The sequence below is a fragment of the Gambusia affinis genome, linkage group LG19, assembly GCF_019740435.1.
Source record: "Gambusia affinis linkage group LG19, SWU_Gaff_1.0, whole genome shotgun sequence".
NCBI lineage: Eukaryota > Metazoa > Chordata > Actinopteri > Cyprinodontiformes > Poeciliidae > Gambusia > Gambusia affinis.
The window spans coordinates 19973062-19991146 of NC_057886.1; the positions used below are offsets into that span (position 1 = coordinate 19973062).

An 18085-nucleotide genomic window follows, 5' to 3' on the forward strand; every position below is an offset into this window, starting at 1 on the left:
TTATGCTGACTCTCCTGCTATCCATCTACTACAATCTGTAACTAATCAATCTAAACTTAGAGACAACAAAAACAGCAGATCCAGTAAACAGTTGTTGCTCTATGCATGGGCTTTTAAGAAGTCAAACTCAAGTTAAACGAGAAGCTTAACATGTAAACTACCTTGTAGAGTTTTCCCAATTGCATGCATTTTACATGTGAACCTCTAAAAATCCAGAGTAACTTTATAATGTAATTTTTACCAAGTAGGTTTTAGTTTTTGGGTTGTTTTTTTTTTGTCACTGTCAAGATTGTTTTTCTTTGAAAGCAAAACCATTTTCATTGACTTTGTCGAGATTTTTCATTATTATTATTGTTGGTGATTCACTTAAGGTTTCTGTGAAACCTTTACTCATTTGGATGCTGAAGCTGCCCTCCTCTCACCTCACAAGCATCAAGCCTCATTTTCATCTAAATAAGAATCGATCTATCCTGCTGTGCACCATCTTCCCTTACTAGCAACTCTCATGGTCAAAGCCCTACATTTTCTCCTTGCTTCTCCATATGCTCTGCAATCACTCCCCTGAATAAAGCCACAAGAAAATCCTCCAGAAGCCACACTGGGGATTGTAACTCCAGTGCAAAGTTATAGACTTGTATCGTGTGGGGGGAAAAAATAAGGGCTCTTATTGCTGCAATCAAGAGAGGCACAAATTAAGCATACGTGTTAATTAATGAATTGGTCCAAGAGATTTGAGAGATGCCAAATGAAGCTTTGCCTGACTGGTACAATGTCAAGGCTTCGTTCTGCATCAGTGACCAAGCCAAGCAAGAGATGGGGGTGAGTCACTGTGGGGGAGGGGCCTCCTTCTGTATGGTCAGGGGACACTGATGAAGTGCAATAGATGCAGCACCAAACAGGAGTAAGTGTGACAGGGGGTGAGCCTCTAGGGTTTTTCTATACACCCAAGAATGTGTGTAAAGTAAGAAGAAAAGTTTTCTTTCTTTTTACTTGAATAGTTTAACAAGAATATAATCAAAATGTTTCCCAATTGAAGCTATGGCATTTCTTTTTGAACAAACATTGTCATCACATTGGTACTTTCAAGGATTTACCTTTGATTTTTTTGGGTATTATTATTATTATTCATGTTAAATAGAGCATTAAATACATAAAATATATCCTGTTGTCAAAACTATTAATTCTTTATAGCATCAATATTAATTGTGATAGTTATCAACTTACTTTGGTAATCACTTTTAAGACAAAGTGGTTGTTTTTTTAATTATTATTATAGTTTAATTTGATAACACCAAAAACAGAGACCATACTTTGCTGGATGGTGGCAAAGATTTAACAACATTTACTAATGGGTCTAAACAGTTTCAGGATTCACAGATGAAAATGCTCTTAAGGCCAAAAGAATAATCTACTCAAGCAATTCACCACCTTTAATACGATTTTGTGAATAGCTAGCCACTGCCACCTGCTGGTCATATCCATGTATAATTTGCCACTGCCATTAAAGTTGCTTAATGTTGGAGCACAATATAAAATGTTATTTTCTCTCTTTGTTCAACAAAACAGCACAGGAAAATTAAAAAAAATTGGAAAATGATATAAAAGCACAAGAATATATTTACATTTTTAACAATTGTTGGATTCAGCTGTACAGAAGTATCATCTATTGAGGACATATTGTTTATGTAGTTGCCTTTTGCAAAGGTGCCGACATCAGATTCTTAAGAAGGTTCGATGAAAGCTCCTGGAATCCAGCCTCCTCAGCTGGAGACAGCATAGAAATAAAAATAATTAGTGTGAAAGTTTCTTTCACTAGACCGTCACAGAAAAAATATTACAAAGAAAATATATATTGTTCCAGCAAAGTCATTACCTAGTTGGACACTGGTCTTTTTGACTAACAGCTGTGACTGCTCCTTGATGGTAAGTAGCTGCTGTATCATTTTACACTGAGTGTCCATCTACAGGCAAGAAAAAAATCTATAAGTTACAAAATAAAATGATGACAACATTGATTCAACATTGCTTTGAAAAATTGTAAAGCTTAGTTTTCTATCTGAAAACTGGTCGGTCTAAAATGCTGTGTGTCCTGTGTCTGCGATTCTCAGTGACTGAATAACAACCTTTTCATGCCTATGCTTGTTATGGAAGGAGATATCTATTGTAAATAAAATCTGTGAGATAACACACACAAAAATATATCGGTACAAAACTGATCCAAAATAGTAGACAATAGAGAATACTAATCTTCAAACTTACTTGACGATCAATCTGTATTCAATTACATACATGCATGCTAAAAAGCTGAAATATTTTGAATGGAGAATGTTGAGTTTGCCCTTTTCTTTATGCCTATCAACAATAGTTAGCAATAATTCTAAGCACTGCACATAGAAACAGTTAAAACCTGACATTATAGTGGTTTTATGGCCATTAAAATATAAGTGGAAAAGGCTTGTATTTGTAAATGTATTTGTGTCCCATTCATTTCCAAGTTTGCCCCTGAAAAATCTCAGTTCTTATAGCTATTTCTCTTCACCCTCCACCCAATGTACTGAAGTGTCTGGTGGGTGTGCGCATGTCATAGTAGTTCTGCCCCAGGAAGCAACATTTCAAATACAATACTGCAAGCCCACTCTTATTCACTTTAGAGCTTAGAACATAAAAGCTTGAAAATACAATAACTTCTTAATAATATTTTTGTGAAGACAAAAGAAAAAGAAATCCAACATACAATCATGGCCATAGTATGCATCATGGGTTGCTGCCTACAGAGGACATTGTGGTAGTTGGGTTTACTCTGTATGACAGAGTTCTGCGAGGACTGGACTATTAACGTAGAGTTTAGAGGTATACCCGTCTCCTGTCCCATCTTCACCTTCCTACAGTGGAAAATCAATATGATGATTGGTGCAAATTCAAAGAAAGTCATGGATAACACTGTCACGTGAATGATTAATGACAATACAAATGTTTACTTTTCCAGTTCCTCTGCACTTTTCTTGTGTTTGTTCATCAGGGCCTCCCAAGACTCACTTTCAGCCTTTAGCCTAAGAAACAACAAAAAGAAAAGATCATATATGAGGCCATTTTATATTTACAATTATTCTAAAATAAGCATCGGACATGAGAGTAGACAGAACAACATGCCTGATGATTGCTTTCTGGACATTTTCCATGGCTCTTTGCACAGCAGGCTGACTGCAACTTCAACGCAATAAAAGACAGAAATGCAAATAAGAGTCATCATGATTAATACCAAAAGAGCAGTGAAATTTTAAAAAGTATGCATACTTGGGTTGACTCGAAGATAGTTTATGTGGTTCATTGCTTGTATTTTTGGTTAAGCAGCTCCATTCCATCTTGATGTTTTCAACTACACAAAACAAGAACAGAGATAACATAAAATTATTGTTTCAATAATTTAAAATACTTAGCTCCAAGGAATTTACAAAAAAAACCTACCAACCTTGTTTTTTGAAGGAGTCCAGTGATGCTTTTGGAAACGACTCAAGTGAATTTTGAGTTCTTTCTAGTGCCATCTGCAAGGAAAAAACATGTGAATAAACAAAAAATATTCTCACAGTTTACAGATGGTAAAGTGATAGGGACACACAAAATTGATTTTTAAATTTTTATTTATAAAACAAATGTTTTTTTTTACTCAGATTTTGTTGTGCAATTTTGTGGCTAGTATTAATTAAATATCTAGTCATTATTCTAATGTTGAGTAAACAATATCTATCTATTTAACAAAATATGAATATAAAACTGTTATTGATTATATTTCATGACATCTTTAAATCTTCTTTAATCTTTTAAGAGTTGATACAGACAAAGAAACACAAATTATCTATTGGGCTTTCATCAAGTTCAGGAGAAACTTATAATGGTTTAATAATGCATTTGGTTTCTATAGCTTCACTTAACATACCTCCATTGAAGCTTCCAGCAGTTTTTCAAGTCTCTCTTGTTGTGATAATGATGGACTTATGTTTCTGCACAAAGCTAGAACAAATTCATTTAGATTATTATTTGTCTTGAACAAAAGTAAACAATGTTTTAGTGTGGGGGAATAAAAATACGATGGGGGAAAATGTCTCTCACTCTCATATGGGTTGGGAAGGGCAGGAAGGGAGCGTCGGGTTATGGTGTTTCTTCTCCAGGATTTATTCTGTTCACGGGGATTTACGGGTCTTTCTGTGAGTGTCTCCATTTCTTGTTTCATCACCTCTGACTGTTCGTCTCCAGGATCTGGCATTTGTGTGGTAAATGAAGTCGAGTCGCTCCGGGGACACTTGAAAGGAGGTTCCGACTCGGGGATTAGGGAGGAGCATCGTTTTGAAGTTTGGACCGTAGACGAGACCTTGGCATAAACAACAAAGCCAGTAACTCTCCATTCAGCAAATCATCTGCTATAAACTACAGAAAGGGTTTTTATTTCTCACCTCTACTGAGGTTTCGTCTGCCTCAATACGTCCCGAGCTAAAGTAGGTAACAGACGAAAAAGTAGCTTTACTGTTTACATCAGACCAGAACAAAACTATCGGAAAGGTCCACCAAAACATGACAACAATACAGTTTGTTTAAAATTATTTACAGTGGTAAGGTAATGGATTTGTTTAATTCAAATAAGTTGTATTACGAGCTTAAAACAAAACATACCCGTGCTCAACTTCAGCCTTCTTTTCCGCCATTTTAATTTCAAATAGCTATCCTTACAGCGCGCCCAAAGACCAAACCCACCCTTTCACGGCTCTAAGACTCATGGGAAATGTAGTTAAGTCATGTAAGGGTCAAGGCTTAAAACTAAATTTGTTGCACCTTAAATTAATTTCAATATTTATACAAAATACATAGATGCATTTAGAAATACTTATATGAAAAGTTGAATAGGGGCATTTTAGCAAAGGTCATATTTATTGTGATCCCTTTGGATAAAGTTCAAAACATTGCCGCGGTTTTATCTGAACAATGTTTAAATGACTTCAAGTTTGTTACAAAAAATAAATTTTATAAATTTACAGAAGCTCTCCAAAGTTAAAATGTTTAAATGCTTCCGTTTTGTACTTCTTAAAAAATAAAACCATGACCAAACACTTAAAAACTTTATGCGCCTAAGACATGACATTTATTTTTTTAGAAATATAAAATGCTTAAGAGACTAAACTAATACTGTTGAATTCAATTTTAAGTATTTGGTAGCATGCTGCATCTTGACTTCTCGCTTCTCATGTCCACACTTTACCTACAAAAGGTTCTCCACATGGATCACATTTGGGGAAGGTCTCTTGTCCACCGTTTTCCACAATGTCAACTCTAATCTTATTCTGGACTCTGGCTGGGACAATTTATTTTTGTTTTTCATCTTAAGTAAATTTTTTGATCGGCTTGTGTGAATTCACAGTGATGCTAAAACATAAAATCCATTTTCATCTTTACAGCAGATAGAAAAAGGTTTTGACTAAAAACTGATATTTGAAACTGTTCATAATTTCATCTCCCATAAAAACACCAGTTCCATGTGAAGAAAAGTAATCCCAAAAGCATTATTCTGCCCACACCATGTTTTGCTGCTGTTTTTTTTTTCAGTTTTGCCCAAAACATTCAGCTTAGTTTCTTCAGACTATAATACATTCTCTTACAGATCTTTAAGAGATTTTTACTATTCTCCATTACTTTCCTTATTATTAGTTTTAGATTGTAGAGCACTTAGATATTTCTCATTTCTTGGAATCTGTTTGAAATTACTCCACTTCAAGTTAAAAAATTTATAATTATTAAAATTATTAGCCAATTTATAAACTTGTGAAAGTAAAAGTTATATTCTGCATTCATCTTGAAGTTGTAAGGTGACTATAGTTTACCTAATAATTGGATATGTTTAAAAGTAAGCAAATGTCCAATTTAAATTGGACTGAGTCTTAATCAGAATCAGTTAAACTTAACAACTTGCAGATCTTTTTACATTGATAGTTATGGGATCAAAACAAAATTTAATAGCATTTTTTTTTAAATTTCAGGGTTTGAGATTTTATTTAAAAAGCATGGTGGGATCCACCATGCTTTTTGGTCAGCATGGTGGATCCCATGACATAAACAATCTTATTTTTATGTTGACTTATATTGTTTTCTCATATCTTAGTAACGCCAAATTTACCAGCAAAAATAAGGATTTCTACTTACATTCTTTTAATACAATAAAAACACACAAAAAAGACTAAATGAATACTTCATAATTTTAAATCTTTATAAGTCTGTTAAATTTTTTTCACTTTTTACAAAAACAAGGGAGGGGAAAAAAAAAATCCAAAACACTATTGCAATTCTCTTGGAGAATGCCCTTTTTTTGTGCCTGTAGTTTTCACTCTGGCTAGCACAATCTGAAACTCCACTCAATACTGCTGTCTTCATGGCCTTTCATAAGCGCGGTGAGGGAAAAACCAAGGAAGGATGTAGAAAAATGGACAGTTATAAAAAAAAAAAACTAAAAAAAAACATTAGAATTGAGACAAAGCAAATGGAAAAAACCCCCCAAGACATACACAGTTCAAGAGGGAACAAAGAAAGGGATTCACAGAGTGAACAGTCCTACATGCCATGACTATCAGCTGACTTGTGTTTGGAATAACAGCTGTACTTTTCTTCCTCTTTCAAATTCTTATGTCCCTTTACAGTTTAGTTATAAGGGCAGCATTTGCTGTTGGCACTGAGATCAAGAAGGCAGCCTGAGAGTTCCTTTGCCCAGGAAGAACTGCAGGACACGGTCCATGAGCAGAGCAGCAACAAAGTCCACCAACAGAACTTGGGCAATTATTAATTTGAACTGCAAGAAAGCATACAAAGCATGTTATACGATCTTATTACAAGGCTATCAAAACAAGAAATGGTAAAATAATTTTAGCTCACCTCAGTTGGAATTTCTACAAGAGCAAACTGTTCATTGAATTCTGGAGAGGAACCAGTAAGGAGCCCAACAATGGCTAACCCTGAAAGTACGATACTCCACAGTAGTGGTCGATTTTCACTGAGAGACTCCATGAATGGGTGACCCTGTAAGACACAAAGAGGAATCCATTATGTACATGGATACCGGCTATTATATTAAATTACATTACAAATGTGAAAAGATACCTTGTAGTTTATGGCAAAGGTGGCCATCTGCATCGCCATCGACATTATGTACACAGTGCTGTTAATTAGGCTGGGTTCGAATTCTTTATACAGATCTACAAACTGCTCCTCTCTGCAAAAAAAGAAACATAAAAATAATAAAGCATTTACAAAGTATCACTGATGGGAAAAACTGAAAACATTGTGTACATGTTATATTAAATAAAACAAATGTTTGCTCATCAGCAGTTTGGACGTCCCATCTTAAAAAGATAAAGATCTAAGAAAGTATCAATCAATCCAAAAACATTTTAGACAAAAAGTTGTTAAAAAAAAAAAAGTAAAATGTCTAATACAAAGGCGATACTGGTGGTGAACAATCATTTCTGTTTAATTTGAACATAGAAATGTCCATTTAGTTAAAAGTACACATTTTCCATGCTATTACTGTGATGCATGGTCTTTCAAGAGGTCTTTGGTCTTATCCCGTTGTACTTTTGCTTACCTTGGTGGACTTCTGGTTTGTGCCTCTTTATAAAGATACACAAGACTACAAAAGTGAACTGCAAACTGCAGCAGCACAGTCAACACTGTGTACAGATTGAAGATGTTTGGTAAAGGCCGCTCTCGAGACAACGTTTTCAGAGGCTGCAAAAAGAGGAGAAAAAAAAAATCCAAATTTTTCTGTTTTTTTAAAATAAAACAGAATTACGATGGAATTTAAAAATTTACAGCAAGCACCAAAACATGTTAACTTTACAATAAATAAGTCAAATTCTAACCTTTGACCTAGATATAAAGAGAAAGCATCCAGCCAAAAGCAAGCCTTGCAGAGTCGCCTGGAAATCACTGAATTTGACTCCTTCGAGGTAGAGGACAGACTGGCTGTAGGCCAGCACCAATGCATTGAGAGCTAGAATCTTGAACATCTGCAGTGTTGTAACCAGAGTGCAGCGACCTTGTTTTATTACATGGCAAACTGGGGGAATAAAGAAAAAACAAAAACAAATTGAGTCTGAGAGTTAATAATCAGTTTTATTTATAAATACAGGGAAATAAGTATTGAAACATGTGACTCACTGCACTGAATGGAGGAGAGTTTTGACGTGAAAGGGGCAGCAATAGAAGCGTCTCCCAGCTTGACGACTTGTACCTGATCATCTTCAAGTTCTCGTAGAACTTGACTGATTTTTTCCTGTTACAGAGAAATCCTGATGGTTAGAGTAGTGTATATTTCTTCATGTCACAGTAAGCACAAAAAATGGTTAACAAAAGTAAGCTTTTTTTTTTTTTGAGTAGCTCATATATTTTTGAGTAGTCCATGTCAAATGTAAATGATGACGTTGAACAATGAGACAGAACAGTCTCTTCTTCTTCTTTTTTTTTTACCTCAGTGCAAACTTATATTTACAAACTTGCTGCTTGAACACCTGAATTTCCTCACTGTGGGACATTAAGAAATATTTCTAATCCCTTCTATTCTGACCTCTTTAATACATTAAATCTTAAGTATATTCTAAGTCTTATTCAGTTTTATCTTTAGCCAAAAGCTAGGCCTTGCTCTCTGTTTTTACAATCTAAGACATCCCAATAGTTCTCTAAAGGCTCTAATTTAAACATAAAACAAAGAATTTTTAAATATTTGTTGGATAGTTGTAACTGGAGAGATTATGACAAATTAGAGCAGAATACATATTGCAATTAATTAATTGCCTCTATGATTACATTATGTTTCCAAAAGAAGATGTAAATATTTTTGTTAAATGATAAAGAAGAACACCTTTTGTGCTGCAAGCTGCTCCTCTCTCTGGGCCATGGCCCGCTGTCTGGCTGCTCTGGAGCTCAGCTTGACACCAGAACTAGCAGGTGGTACAGGCCTGAAGTCTGATGTTGCCGACTCCTTATCTCTACCCCGCTTCTTTTTCTCAGGCATGCGCTCTGGAGCATTGGCTAAAAGGGCCACCCCTGTGAGAAAACGACGTGTTCACTGCTCACAACTGGAAAAACAGTTCTTGGCAAATTTGTTTCATTGCTATGAGTTATTTAAAAATAACTTACCAATCTGAGCATGTTTAAGTGCGCCGACATCATTTGTGCCATCACCGCACATCAAGGTCACATAACCAAGTCCCTTTAGACTGGTGATTACAAATTCCTAAAACATGTAAAATCAAACTTTTGTTTCAAACACCGAATTGAGGTAGGAAGAGAGTGCATAAACTATGACTTAAAAGACTGCTGCTTCAGGACCTACCTTCTGTTTTGGACTGACTCGAGCAAATACTCGTATATGTGGTAACAGTGTGTGGAGAAGGTGGGGATCGCAGCCCAACCGGGCCAGACCTTCTCCTGTTACACACAAGTCAAACTGTTGCACAAACGAAGAAACTGAAGGAGGGGGTAGTGCAACAGTTACAGTGCCATCAATGGATTCCCAGTGCCACTGACCTGGAAAAACAGCATTTATACATAAAACTTCTCGTTATGCAAGCCAAGTGTCAAAACACTCACAGAATTAAGTGATGAACCTAATGCGTACCCTGATTGAGGTTTGGCTGCAAAATAAGTGTGTGATCTTTCTGAATAAAGTGGAGCTCTCTTGCAACATGGCATGCAGTTAGGGGGTTGTCTCCTGTGATCATGACCACCTGGAAGAGGAGATGAAAGAGTCAGTCATTATAAAGCGTTCCTTATTTGAGTACGAACCCAAACTTTTCATCACGGTTGTGTTTTTTTACATGATGAGATGCTTCTAGGATCTCTTTTATCACTGCCTTGCTGTCATTCTTGAGTGGACAGGAAACAACCATGAAACCAGCAAATTGTAGATCACACTCCAAAGCATCGCGACTGATCTCACGGCACTGCATAACCCAAAAAGATTTTAGTTAGTTTCCACCAGGTCTGTTTATAGACACTATAGAAAAATCAAACAGCCTCTGAAGATTTTGATTAAAAGAAAAAAAGTTAAACTAACCTGTTGATGACTGAGGTGTCCAATTTCTTTGTAACCCAAGGCCAGAACTCGTGCCCCTTCCCGTGACATTTCTCTGTGGACTTCGTCATAATTTCCTGGACACACTGTAAACTACGGACAGCAGTATTTTAGACACTTATTTAAGATAAGTAAGAGGAGAGTCTATGAAAAATGTGGCGCTATAATTTACCATTCCTCTAAGTGTCTCTGGGGCACCCTTGACAGTTGAGATGTAGCAAAGTTCGGTGGATCCAAGTTTCTCGTACGAGGCCAAGACAGACATCCTTTTCAGAGCGCTGGCAAAATGGAAACGCTGGTGGATTTTCAGACCTTGTGTTTTGATGCCTCGTGGGAACACTTTTTCATCTGGTTTAAACAGAAAAAAAACCCCAACTTAAGTAACCATTATACTGTTTAAAATGTTCTAGTCCAATAATATAACAAGAATACTGTTAACCATACAGTACTAGCACACTCATGAATTGCACTGTAGATGTAGGAGGCACCTTTGGTAAGTGTCCAGTCAGCAGCAGTTAGCATGGCCTTCTCTAATGGATCTCCCACCAGTTGCCCATCATCCAGAGTAACCAATGAGTGACAAGTAGCCACAACCCTATGTGTCTCAACTGGGATCTCAGAGACAGGCATCACCTCTTTTCCCTCTCTGTCAGTGAAAACAAGATGGATACAATAAACGGTAAATAATTACAATCTAAATTACAAGTACAACATGTGGTTGCTTCTCAATTTTATGCTGCCAAACAGAGAATTGGTTGACAGGGTTTACCTGAGACCTGCTACCCCTCGAACCACCAAGCTGTCACTGGTCAGAGTTCCTGTTTTGTCAAAACAGCAAATCTCTACTTTCCCTGCAAATGGTATTCTGAAGGGTTCTGTGCAGAAAACATCTAAAGCAGAAAAAGAGTAACAAGTGTTATTATTCAATACCACTTAGTGAATTTGCTGCAGTAGATATCCTACGGTCCCAGCAGAAAAAGAAACAAACTTACAAAGTTTAGCCAAGGCAATGAGCGATGTGTTAACTGCTAAAGAAAGCTCTATCGGAAGTTCCGGTGGGACCACTGAAGTGAGAATAAGTGTGCACTCCAAAAACAACTTGTAGCGATTTCTTGTGAGATCCTTTGTTCCTAGGAAGGGATAAAAATAATAATACAAAAAGACATGTTTCAGAATCAACTTCACCATTCATTCTAACTTATAAGTACAAACTTGGAAGCAAGTTTTATTGGCTTTCAAAATATTTGTGATACATCTTAATAAGCCAATTGTTGTCACCTCACCTTCAATCCACACATATGCAGCAGCAGCAATGGCAAACACAAGGAGGAAGAGAATAAAGATAAAAGTCTCCAGATTGTTTGCCGTCACTCTCTTTACACCGAACAGAATGGTCCTTAGCAGTTTACCCTGTAGAACAATGTCACAACACACTGTTTAGTAATGGACAACAAAGGTTTTAATAATGGAATTTAAAAAAAAGATTTAACAGTTATCTCTATTCCTTACCTGAGACGTATAGAATCCTGTTCTCAGTACATAGGCCACACAGCCATTGTCTACAGCTGCAAACAATGAACAAGAGTACAAATAAATAGATTGTCCAATGCTAGTAGATACTCCTGTTGACAAATAAAAAGACAGAAGGATTGGCACTTACGCTTGAGTCCAGCACTGGTCTTTAAAGGAGGAGTATGCTGAACCACTTTGGTTCCACCAGAAATGATATGCAGGCGAGAGTCTGTCTGAAGATTCAAAATTCTCCCTGGATCCAAGTCTTCTACTGGCTCCTGCACACAACAGTAAAACAAGGCTTAAATTACACAGTCTTACTGAAATAACAACACAATGAAAAAGTATTTCCACCACTTACAGATTTCTGGTTTGTCATTTTTTGTCGCATCTAAGAACTTCAGATGCTCAAACAAATAATATAGACAAAAATAATCTGAGTAAATCCATAATTTAGTTTTCAAAATATGGTTTATTTCAGTCAAATCGGCTGTCCGGTCCAAACAGATCCAACATGAAAAGTAATTGCCTTCTAAATCTAATATCTGGTAGTGTCACTCTTGTAGGCAACAACTGCCATTAAGCCTTTGCAATAACTAGAGATTATCTTTTACATCGATGTGAAAGGATGTTTTGCCCAAGTGACATGCTTTGTGACCTCCAAGATACGCACTGAAGCACCTTTAAAAGTGATCTTGGTAGATTTAAAAAAAAGTTGCTTGTGTTCACCATTTCGGAAGAAAAATGTCTCTCACTGTGGTTTGCTGGAGTCCCAAAGCCTTAGAAATAAATTTCTCATCTATTTTTGAAATTCTTTAGATCACGACATGATTTGTTGCCTTCATTTCATTGTATCTTATCAGAATTTTCTATTTGAGTAATAGTGTGGTGTGGAAGCAATCAGACTTGGGCGTGGCTAGTGAAACTGAACTCAACTTTCTAAATGTGAGGCTTATAAATTTAATTTATAATTTAACAAGGCAGTTAACATTTGAAAACACCATCTTGTATTTTTTTTTACTGAGTTTATCCATCTAATTATGACATTGTTTGTTGCTCTGAATTATTTAGACACAGCAAAAACAGTAAAAATCTGTACTGAAACAAATAGTTTGCCACATGATTATATTATTTACCAACCTTCATCTGTGGGACAGATTCTCCGGTCAGCATGGCTTCATCCACAATGCAACGTCCTCTGAGTAGCAGCACATCACAAGGTACCAAATTGTCCTGGGGTGAGCGTCCTATAGAATAGAAAACACATTTTTCAACCCAGAAATGAATGTAAGGTTTGCGGTAAGGAGTCATAACATTTAGGACTGCACACTCACCTATGGAGACAATGTCTCCAGGAACTAGTTCATCACTAGAAATAGGTCTCCACTTCCTGTTGCGATACACCTATCAAAAACGTACATACACTTATTTTGATATGCCAGGTATATTACATTATTTATGGAAAACAGATTGAGCTCTAAAGTTTGGGTAAAATATGTTTTAAAGGCCTAATTTCTCTTCATGAAGCCAATGGAAAAAGTCCCTCAGGACTATTAAATGGCCTAATGTTCAATTTCTTTTTCAAAACAATTTGCATACATACATGTGTGACTTTTTACTCTTTGTCAAACTCTGTTGATTGCATAAGTGAACTTGATCATTTCACTATTAAGTTCTTATGACTAAATTAGCAACAGAATGCATTTTAAACTTGATCAAGCTTACCTGGATCATATAGGGCTTATTTCCCATGCGACGTATTTCTGACATATTTCTCATTTGCTGTTGGACCAGGGATGCCTCAAATGCAACCAGCATGAACAGAGTAAAAACGCTGTAATACCAGTATTCGTCCAGACACCACAGCCCCACACAGAAAACCTGATGGTCACAGGGCAGATAACGTCAAACTGATGCAACGTATTTACATTTTCTCTTCCTGACTAATGAACCCAGACCAATTCCAGGAAAAAGAAACACACTTACCTGGAAGACGAAAAAAGGAGCTGTTGCTCTCTCTTTAAAGAGCTCCAGAAAGTCTGGCACAACCATCTCTGCACGATTGGTGCCATATCGCTTTTCTGCAACCTTGAGCTCAGTTTCTTCCTGGTATCCACGCCATGACTGGAAGTGGCCCATTGGGTGGTTAATGGGGAATGCCACTGGAAGGAAACATTTCTTCTCTTTGTAGTCAAAAATGTAACAGATCTTTTGAAACTCAAAAGATAAGATCTTTTCCCCATTCTCATCCTGTTGATCCAAACATAGGATATATGTTTAAAAAATAGATATTGCAGTGGAAAATAAAAAATAAAAATACATCCAAGTAATAGATAAAATTCAAAGCCAATATCTAAATTAACCTAACAACTTCCAGATAAATAAAGCCAAATTTCTAAGCACGTAGATCTTTGATAAAAAGTAATGGCATGTGTGGCTTTCACAAACCTTGTCACACCATCTTTGAGAATTTTAGGGAAGCAATATTTAACATATTTCCAAACATGACAACATTAGGAAATCAGTCTTTAAAGATGTGAACAAACCTGATCTCTCTGGAGTGTGACAAGCTCAGCAGAACCATTGTTAGGGGTTGGAACGACCTTTGCTAGCGTAGCCAGTTTCGGATCTGGCTCCTGTGTTTATTTAAAGAAAGAAAACAGATGATATATTCACATGCTGTTTGGGCAGCACTCTTATTTTTGGAGCACCCTAATGATAGACTGAACAGAACCTGCTGATATACAAAGAAAAAAAGCTAAACTGTCCCTAAACAGAGCAATGATGAGACTGATGAGTTTTGGCAAATCAACATGCCTATCAGCAAAAGTTTTAATGAGATCTATAATTGTTCAATGTTAGGTAGTTTAAAAAATCTATTACTTTCTGACTATTTGATTCATAACAGATTTAGGTTTCCAATGTGAGTAAATTTATAATAAACAGGATCTTTAAGACAGATATTGATTATTCTGGTATTTGAAGTCATAAGTACTTCAGTTCCATCAACCATCAAAAATACAAATATATAAATTTGACATAGGATTAATAACTGAACTGTTTCTTTCATTTTCATTGGTTATGACCAAGCAGCTGTTTACTAATCAGTACAAACTACCGTATGTGGATATCTGAAAGAGAACACTCTTAAGGTGAGATTTTTGGATAAGTACTATTTATAGATAATAAATACATAAAGTCCATAAAAATGTATAATACATTACGTGATACATAGGAACCTTAAAATACAGCCAGCACTAATACAGGTGCTATTTGACATGTTCTAATCGACATGTAGGAGTAGAGAAAATCTCATTATACTGTATGAGCTAAAAAATAAATAAAATAAAAATAGGTAGGATTTTTTGTACTATCTGCTGTAAAAGTGCTCATAATTTGTTATAACTTGTATTTACCTTGGAACAAGTGAGCCAACAATGCACGTGCACAGACCAGTATCCAGATAGTGCTGTGAGGACGTGCGCGATCCCGATAGCGGCTAACGCAAGGAGGCCTGCCTCTGGATACTCTGAGGCACCGTACACCCCTAACCACACGTACACCCAGCCAGGGTAGAGAACAGCCAGAAACGGGAGGACTGTGCCGTGTAGCAGTCGGGGCCTCCGTCTGTACAGTGTCACCGAGCTTACTAGCTCATCGCCGGCGCCGCTGTCATTCTGGTTGTGGTTAACAGAGGGGGCCATTTGTAGCTCACCCGGTCCTCGGATTCCGTCTGCAGCCATACTCTCGTCTTTCTTGGTGTCGTTCATTGTATCCGAATCCCTCCTTGGGCCCCCTCTACCATCCACCACCACCCCGTCTCGCTATAGTCGTTAAGAATACGATTCTACACACGAAGCGGTGTGTTATCCAGCTTTGAGAGCCTGTCTTTTGGGTTGACTGTTTCCCGACCGCTGCTTCCGCATACGCAAATACGCAAAGACACGTCATATTTAAAGAGCGTCAGTTTACCTCCAACTTGCTTTTTATCATTCTTTCTCAAAACGCCTTTACGCTACTCAGGTTTCCAAATTAGTAATATTTCAGGTTGCTTTCTGCAAATATATTTCAATATAAATTGGAATAAATAAAATTAATAAACACAGGGGAACGTAAAAAGAAAACAAAGAAGTTGGAGAATCGTAGATTTTAGTACGTTAACTAAAGTACAAGAAATTAAAAGAAACGTATTAAACTTTCTTTTTTCTGATATCATTAAAACACAAATTTAAAACGTACATGGGTGGCTCCTTGATTTACAGCGGTATTAATCGGGTCTCGCTTCACAAGCTAAAATAAGCATGTATTTTCTCTGTTACATGATATCTAGAGTAAAGTCAAAACAATTTCAATTCAAAAATACAAAGTAGTTCTTCGTGCGATAAAATTACTGCACCTTTAAATAAAAACGTCACTGTAGGGGCGTTACCTACATGCGTGACAGACACAAACCTGGCCCAACAAAATTGAAGAACATCATCAGGATGTTGCTTTTCCTTCCAATCAAATATGGGCGTGCGTGTTGTAGCTCTTAATCACATAGACTTCGTTTCCACACGCTGAAGTAGTGGTCATTTAACCTTGTTTATAACGCTTCTGTAGTCGACTCGACACAGCTTCAAACACCAACATGTAAGAATTGAAATAATGAATTATATTAGTAATATATATGCACACCACAATGCTCCGTTCTGCTGCTTTAGCGCGTTGTCAAACGTGCTAAACTTTAGCACGTTGTCAAATTGATAGAAAAGATTGACCCGCCACTGGCCACTGTTTGTATAAATATGTTTCCTTTCAGGCAAGCAGCTATGGAAATATCAACAAAGTACTGTTATAAAGAACTGGAGACATATGGGTCATGCGTTGCCTCAAATCCAACGTCTTGGCAACACAAGTGCCATGACCTAAAACTCAAGGTTTCGCAATGTACATCATCACAGTAAGTCAATTGATCTATCCTAAACACCTGTACATTTTTCCTTGTGCCTGACCATTTAATGTTTACAGTCCAGTGATCCAGAAGATCAGGGAGGACTGCTCCACAGAATTTGAGAAATTTGAACAATGTCTGAAAGAAAACCTGACCTCACCTACCTCTTGTTCACCACACGTGACCCGCTTTCTAGGCTGTGCAGACTCAGTTGACCTCAGCAACTTGGGTAAGACTTTACTGGAATTGCCCTTTTAGATCACAAAGATCCCACATAAACTCTGGATCATAATGTTTTAGATATATTTGTGCAAACTGTGCTGTAAAATATTTCTCTGACACAACTCCATTAACCCTCTGATGATGATAAATGTCTCTCTATCCAGGGTCTCAAACTCCAGTCCTCGAGGGCCACTGACCTGCAGTTTTTAGACATGCCACAATACAAAACACTGAAATGAAATGGCTTAATTACTTCCTCCTTGTGTAGATCATTTCTCCAGAGCCTTACTAATGACCTAATTATTCTATTCAGGTGTGGTGCAGCAGAGGCACATCTAAACTGGAGTTTGAGACCCCTGATATATACTGTATGTCACATGGATTTATATTGTTTTTATGATTTAGAATTATGAAAATGCAAGTCAACTTCAAATTTAGGTAATTATTCAATATTACTTTGTTTTGACTGTTTAAGGTTATAACCCCATCTTGGTGGTTAACTAAGGGGGGTTAACCATGTACAATTACCATGATGGAAAATGGAATCAAATTCCACATTTTTTTAACAATTATGCCAATCTCTGCTCTTTTATTCCTACCTTCAGCTTCAAGTTCTGACACATCATAGGATTCAGCAACTTCTGTTGTGAGACCAAACCTCTACACAAGCTGGATTTTAATGTCAACTGTGTTTATTTGAATTTATATATATATATATATATATATATATATATATATATATATATATATATATATATATATATATATATATATATATATATATATATATAAGCTGAGTGTTTAATATCTGTTTGTCTTACTGTGACAGATTTCAAATGTAAAAAATAGGAATACTCTAGCACTGTACATTACACCATTTGAATATCACTTATTCTTGTGTTTCAATAAATAAGTCAGGTTTGCAATGTTTTGTATACCCTGATTTTTACTTAATCAATATTACATTTCCATTATTCATTTGGTGTCATAATCCTGTGTTGTTTTATGGTGATTTTTTTCGATCTTTACTGCCGATGCCTTTTCCAGGTCATAGTCAAATATTAAACTGGAATGCATTGCTCCCACACAAACCTGACTATTCGGTCACTGAGCAATAGGGAGTTTGGGAAGATAGAGGGAAAAAAGAGGAGGTTTTTCACCTCTAATCAGCAGGACTACTGAGAAGACAGAGGGAGGAAGTTGAATTATGGACCTTGTGACCATTAAGCAGAACAGACATTTTCTGGTTCAATTATTAAAGGTTTTTGTGTGAGTCATGTAGGAGAAATAGATTGCTTTATTTTTAGGTG

The 18085-nt window shown here is 36.5% G+C and overlaps 3 protein-coding genes across 7 annotated transcripts; 1 reads left to right on the top strand and 2 right to left on the bottom strand.

The window, feature by feature from the left end:
- Positions 1-1599: 1599 nt before the first annotated feature.
- Positions 1600-4756, bottom strand: LOC122821580 (kinetochore-associated protein DSN1 homolog). Of its 3 annotated transcripts, none has more exons than XM_044099636.1 (11): positions 4666-4756; positions 4449-4485; positions 4108-4366; positions 3935-4008; positions 3470-3542; positions 3295-3376; positions 3151-3207; positions 2979-3050; positions 2735-2882; positions 1874-1961; positions 1600-1764 (listed from the first exon to the last, which is right to left on the bottom strand). In XM_044099636.1, exons 1-11 carry the CDS (start codon positions 4695-4697, stop codon positions 1682-1684), a joined length of 1005 nt encoding a protein of 334 aa, XP_043955571.1. In that variant the 5' UTR covers positions 4698-4756; the 3' UTR covers positions 1600-1681. The 3 variants fall into 3 exon arrangements, with proteins under 3 accessions (XP_043955571.1, XP_043955572.1, XP_043955570.1); XM_044099637.1 differs by having other exon boundaries at positions 2879-2882; positions 3151-3210; XM_044099635.1 differs by having other exon boundaries at positions 3151-3210.
- Positions 4757-6626: 1870 nt separating this feature from the next.
- On the bottom strand, positions 6627-16833 carry atp13a1 (ATPase 13A1). Of its 2 annotated transcripts, none has more exons than XM_044099640.1 (25): positions 16718-16833; positions 14167-14256; positions 13607-13870; positions 13346-13501; positions 12955-13024; positions 12761-12867; positions 11769-11898; positions 11618-11673; positions 11392-11518; positions 11101-11238; positions 10878-10998; positions 10597-10754; positions 10281-10456; positions 10091-10201; positions 9852-9977; positions 9653-9761; positions 9368-9561; positions 9172-9268; positions 8894-9078; positions 8194-8308; positions 7896-8092; positions 7619-7761; positions 7135-7246; positions 6910-7053; positions 6627-6826 (listed from the first exon to the last, which is right to left on the bottom strand). In XM_044099640.1, exons 3-25 carry the CDS (start codon positions 13757-13759, stop codon positions 6716-6718), a joined length of 3036 nt encoding a protein of 1011 aa, XP_043955575.1. In that variant the 5' UTR covers positions 13760-13870; positions 14167-14256; positions 16718-16833; the 3' UTR covers positions 6627-6715. The 2 variants fall into 2 exon arrangements, with proteins under 2 accessions (XP_043955575.1, XP_043955574.1); XM_044099639.1 differs by lacking the exon at positions 16718-16833 and adding an exon at positions 15037-15567.
- LOC122821583 (coiled-coil-helix-coiled-coil-helix domain-containing protein 5) lies at positions 16094-17733 on the top strand. Of its 2 annotated transcripts, XM_044099643.1 has the most exons (5): positions 16094-16252; positions 16422-16562; positions 16631-16782; positions 17381-17503; positions 17566-17733. In XM_044099643.1, coding segments are annotated over exons 1-4 (318 nt in total). In that variant the 5' UTR covers positions 16094-16250; the 3' UTR covers positions 17404-17503; positions 17566-17733. The 2 variants fall into 2 exon arrangements, with proteins under 2 accessions (XP_043955578.1, XP_043955577.1); XM_044099642.1 differs by lacking the exons at positions 17381-17503; positions 17566-17733 and having other exon boundaries at positions 16631-16811.
- The last annotated feature ends 352 nt before the right edge of the window (positions 17734-18085 follow it).

What these genes read in the sequence shown, in the direction of transcription:
- LOC122821580 (XM_044099635.1), bottom strand. Translation starts at nt 4,697, where the DNA reads ATGGCGGAAAAGAAGGCTGAAGTTGAGCACGG. An exon ending in CAGACGAAACCTCAGTAGAG is followed by an intron (nt 4,367 to 4,448) that starts GTGAGAAATAAA and finishes GTTTATGCCAAG; the next exon opens with GTCTCGTCTACGGTCCAAAC. An exon ending in CTATCTTCGAGTCAACCCAA is followed by an intron (nt 3,211 to 3,294) that starts GTATGCATACTT and finishes TTTATTGCGTTG; the next exon opens with AAGTTGCAGTCAGCCTGCTG.
- atp13a1 (XM_044099639.1), bottom strand. Translation starts at nt 15,390, where the DNA reads ATGAACGACACCAAGAAAGACGAGAGTATGGCTGCAGACGGAATCCGA. An exon ending in GTTGGCTCACTTGTTCCAAG is followed by an intron (nt 14,257 to 15,036) that starts GTAAATACAAGT and finishes AAATAAACACAG; the next exon opens with GAGCCAGATCCGAAACTGGC. An exon ending in CTCCTTTTTTCGTCTTCCAG is followed by an intron (nt 13,502 to 13,606) that starts GTAAGTGTGTTT and finishes TGTGACCATCAG; the next exon opens with GTTTTCTGTGTGGGGCTGTG.
- LOC122821583 (XM_044099642.1), top strand. An exon ending in TCGCAATGTACATCATCACA is followed by an intron (nt 16,563 to 16,630) that starts GTAAGTCAATTG and finishes TAATGTTTACAG; the next exon opens with TCCAGTGATCCAGAAGATCA.